Below are 4124 nucleotides of genomic sequence, written 5' to 3'. Positions count from 1 at the left end.
AGTCTCATTCAAGTGGCACCCATCCCATCGCTGTTCACATGTCATGCATAAGACTTGGAAGAGTCCCAACCATCAATCATTTTTCAGCTGAATGAATTCAAGTCCTGTAACAACGCAAATTGACACCGTGGATTTCTGAACATTAATAGACCAAACATTGGCCAAGTTTAGCGTCATAAAATAATGAAGATGGTTCAACGTTTGCTGCGCTGAGCTTTGCGTTGTAGCTCCCGAAGGCTCTGTGTGCACCGCTAACCTGATAATTGGTTAAAAACATCAAGAAAGAACTAGAAAATACTTGATTTGTTTTTGTTTTGCGATGGCAGTGTCACACCGCTGACTCTCCATTGCAGTGGGATATGGGTGTAGTCTCCTCAGTCGCGCATGATTGATGGTATCTGTCTCATGTGAATGGTGCACTGCAACATCGCCACGGTCTGTTGACCCGCTCTGACTCATGCAGCTGCTCAGGAGCATGAGAGACGCCCCCCCGGGGGATGTCCTGCTCTCTAGACATCCTTTAACAAGAACACACTACCTGATTTCTTCTAAAAAAAGTTTGTGAAATGCGTATGTTTGGTTTGCCTCGCACAGCTAAGAAGCTCCCAAGTTCCCAAGGCAAAGCCCGAGGTGTGTTGGTCTGTTACTTTTGACTAGTACTTCCTCAAGACTTTATATCCTTTTTTTTGTTTTTAACGTTTGTTAGATTCTCAAATGTGTGTAAGAGTGTAGTCTTTAATGCAGCCAAACGAATGCTTATTTTTGCCAAGCTTTCACATACGAATATGTAGATGTTTGTGTTATCTTAATGTAGGCCTACGTGCAAAAAGGAAAAATAGGATACCAAACTACAATACACTTAATGCATACAGAATTAAACTATAGGGGGGAATAGTTGGAAGCGTTGGCTGTTTGTTGAAACAGCAGCAGTTCCAGGAGATGATAACTGTAAATACCCACTCTATCTATAGTCTCACTTCGGTAGTTGTATGGCTATGTAAGCAAGAACGGCAGAATCTGATTGCCAATACAAAAAGTAAGTGGATAGATGAATGGATGGAGTGGATGATCGTTTAGCTAAGCTTAACTTTGTCATTGAGTGTTGAGGTAGAAATTGCAGAACCTGTATTAGAGTAAACAGTCACTGGTTGACAGGTACATGTGATGCATCACATCCAGGGCTACACCAGCAGGAACACAATGGAGAACTGGGCTTAGGACAGTCGAAGTTATTTTACTATTTGTTTCTGTAAAAGTGATCAATTCATCAGGAATTCAGAGTAAACTTGAGTTTGGTACATACATGCTTTACTTTGAAGCTGTTAACAACTAAATTGATTTTTTTTTTGTGATTTGAGACAACAACAATTGCTGTTTTATTTTTTGGGGAATAATAAAATGTTCAAATATTGTGTTTTTCAAAGGGATCAGTATTGTCGAGACATACAAAACACACGCAAACACACAAACACACACACACACACACACAGCACACACACACACACACACACACACACACGAACACACACCCACAACCAATCCAACCATGCACATACACACATAATATATTATGGGCTGAACAGCTATTTCAAAAACAATTTAACCTCCTTGAGTTTGACAATCATACATAATATAAGATATTATGAAAAGGACTACATTTCTTCCTTTTTGAAGGAGAACCCTTTAGGTAGTTATTGTCAAAATAGTAAATAATAATATGATAATAAATAGTAGAAGATTCTCAAGCCACAAAACCGGTGCTTTTATTTTATGATAATAAAGTTAATAATAATAATAATAATAATAATAATAATAATAATAATAATAAAATCAAAAATAATAATGACAGGTTAATAAATAGTCTTTGTTAACAATTTCCATTCTTCTAGGGCATACCATTTATAATTGACACAGAGTATGTAGGCCTATGTCACTTGTATTTAAATTAACGGATGGTTTGGGTCATGTAGCTTACAGATACAACTGAAAAAACTCTGGTGCTCTTTAAGTAGGCCTGCCAGCACAATAAAAGCAGTTTACACGGGGAAATCAAGGGATATACATATTTTTTGCAATGCCTCAAGATGAACAGAAAGCCCTTCCTTTATTTGTGCTTAAGGCTACACTGTAATCGAAATGCGTAATCAAAGTCAACCGTTGGGGTGACTAACGTAAATTCCACTCATTAGATAAACAAACTCTCTCATTATAAATAAGACAATATTAAATTGTTCCAATTCAATAAGAATAGTTTCACATAAAAAGTAAAAAAAAAAAAAAAAAAAGGATCTACCTCAGCTGTCCTGAAAAGAGCAACGGTTTTAAATGATAAGTCATATCAAATCATAATGATGGTTGAGGTGCTTGTTTCATTATATTAATCTAAAAATCGTGAAATAGGGAATCAATCATAAAACATGTAACTTTCGTGAAGGACAAAACATGAGCAGCCGGTGCGTCGTTTGGAACAACAACTCAATACGTCCGCTCGTGTCTCATTGTTGCCCATTTGTACTGATGTCTTTAACACCAAAGTCTTCTCCACCCAATCCTTTGTAAATGTATGCCTCCGTGGGCCAATTCCCCCCGCAGCAGAGCAGGCCTACTGCCGGCAGCCACGTGTGGAAACAGTGGAGGTAGGGGCTGTACTGGTGCGTGGAATACAGCGGCACAGCGGGGAACCCCCCCGGGTACTGTCTCTGGCTGTCCCTCACCAGCACCTTGACGGCCACCTTCTTCCCCAGCAGGCCCGGGAGGGGGCTGGACGGGGCCAGCTCCCGTCGACAACAGCAGCTGACGTCGTTTGGTTTGTACCTCCGGTTCTGGAACCAGATCTTGACCTGCGTCTCGGTTAGTGTGAGCGCCGCGGCCAGGTCGACGCGCTCGGGCCGGACAGGTACTTCTGCACCCTGAAGCGCCGCTCCAGCTCGTACACCTGCGCGTGGGCGAAGGCCGCCCGGGAGCGCTTCTTGCTGCCGGACCCGGGCTGCGAATCCTCGGTCTCGAATTTGAACCTATCGCCGCCGCCGTCGTCGTCTTATTGTCGTGCTTCGAACAGTGCAGTCGTTCTTCTTCCCTCTCTGCGTGGTGGGAGATGTAGAGGGAATGTGGTCAAACAGGGACCAAGCGACCCTTTAGAAAAACCTCTTAAAGATGCAGAAATCCCCTTTTTGTTTTATGTGTCCTTGAAAATATTTTGTTCCGCCAGCTTAAGGTCTTGTAACTTGAAGTCGCAGACATGTCATGTGATGTAGCCTGCATAAAAACGATTTATGCATCTGTACCATACTTTTTATTTCACCGATGACATTATAGGGACATCTTTCAATGCTGAAAGGGAAAGTATTAATTGCCAGCTGTAAATCTATAGGAAATAAACCAGCTGAATTTAGCGATGCATCAGATCATCATTATGCGGCCCTCGAGGTTATCGGACCCCTACACACACAAATGCACTTTTAAAAAAAGATGTAGTCCTATTCCTCACTGACAGACAGATATTTTCTCAGTGAGAACCATCAACGTTGTGATTTCGCGCAGTGAAAGGAGAGACTCCCTTACCTTCTTTGAGTGAAGTGTGTTTGGCTCCCCAGCGTGGGAAGTTTCCACAGTAGCTCTCAGATGTATAAATCCCAGCAGTAGTCAACCCGGGACCAGGCGCGTCGCCTCCCTCTCCGCACACCTCTGCACGAGGCAGCGCCGCCGGGACCGTCCTGCGCTGATCCCGGGCTTTACCCCGTCCCACGGCCTCCCTCTCTGCGGCGTTGCAGGTGGGTTGCCTTGACGCTTCTGCCGTAGTGCCCTTCTTAAGGTTCTCCCGCGCCTCCAGTCCTCTACTGAGGATGTCGTTGATGGAGAACGGGAAAAGGGACAGTGTCATGTTTTGTTATCGACTTGTCCGCATTCACTGATCGACTAATCGAATCAGGTGATTTGATTGCCAGCTGCGAGTCACCGCAAGTCTTCTGTAGTCAGGTGTCGATGCGTCAGCAGCTGTCAAGAGAGTCAGTATTGCAGTCTGCACTCCGGAGCCCAAGTAGGCTCACCGCGGATGGGCTGAGCCTCTGCTCCGGCTCCTCCTCGTTCCCGCCCTTTGCTCGTTTTAATCTCTCCGCGTGCATAAA

The 4124-nt window shown here is 43.8% G+C and overlaps 2 protein-coding genes across 2 annotated transcripts in view; both read right to left on the bottom strand.

The window, feature by feature from the left end:
- hpse2 (heparanase 2) overlaps positions 1 to 517 on the bottom strand; it is a 27106-nt gene extending 26589 nt beyond the window's left edge. Inside the window, exon 1 of the mRNA XM_060073802.1 lies at positions 456 to 517. Coding sequence (XP_059929785.1) covers positions 456 to 517 — 62 coding nt within the window. The remainder of the gene's footprint in view (positions 1 to 455) is intronic.
- Positions 518 to 1496: 979 nt separating this feature from the next.
- Positions 1497 to 3880, bottom strand: nkx3.3 (NK3 homeobox 3). The gene is given in 3 exon segments (XM_060073801.1): positions 1497 to 2890; positions 2893 to 3036; positions 3562 to 3880. Coding segments are annotated over 3 exon segments (858 nt in total). The 3' UTR covers positions 1497 to 2495.
- Positions 3881 to 4124: the final 244 nt, after the last annotated feature.

The sequence above is a fragment of the Gadus macrocephalus genome, chromosome 15 (assembly GCF_031168955.1).
Source record: "Gadus macrocephalus chromosome 15, ASM3116895v1".
Classification (NCBI taxonomy): domain Eukaryota; kingdom Metazoa; phylum Chordata; class Actinopteri; order Gadiformes; family Gadidae; genus Gadus; species Gadus macrocephalus.
This window is presented reverse-complemented; position numbering and strand designations above follow the sequence as displayed.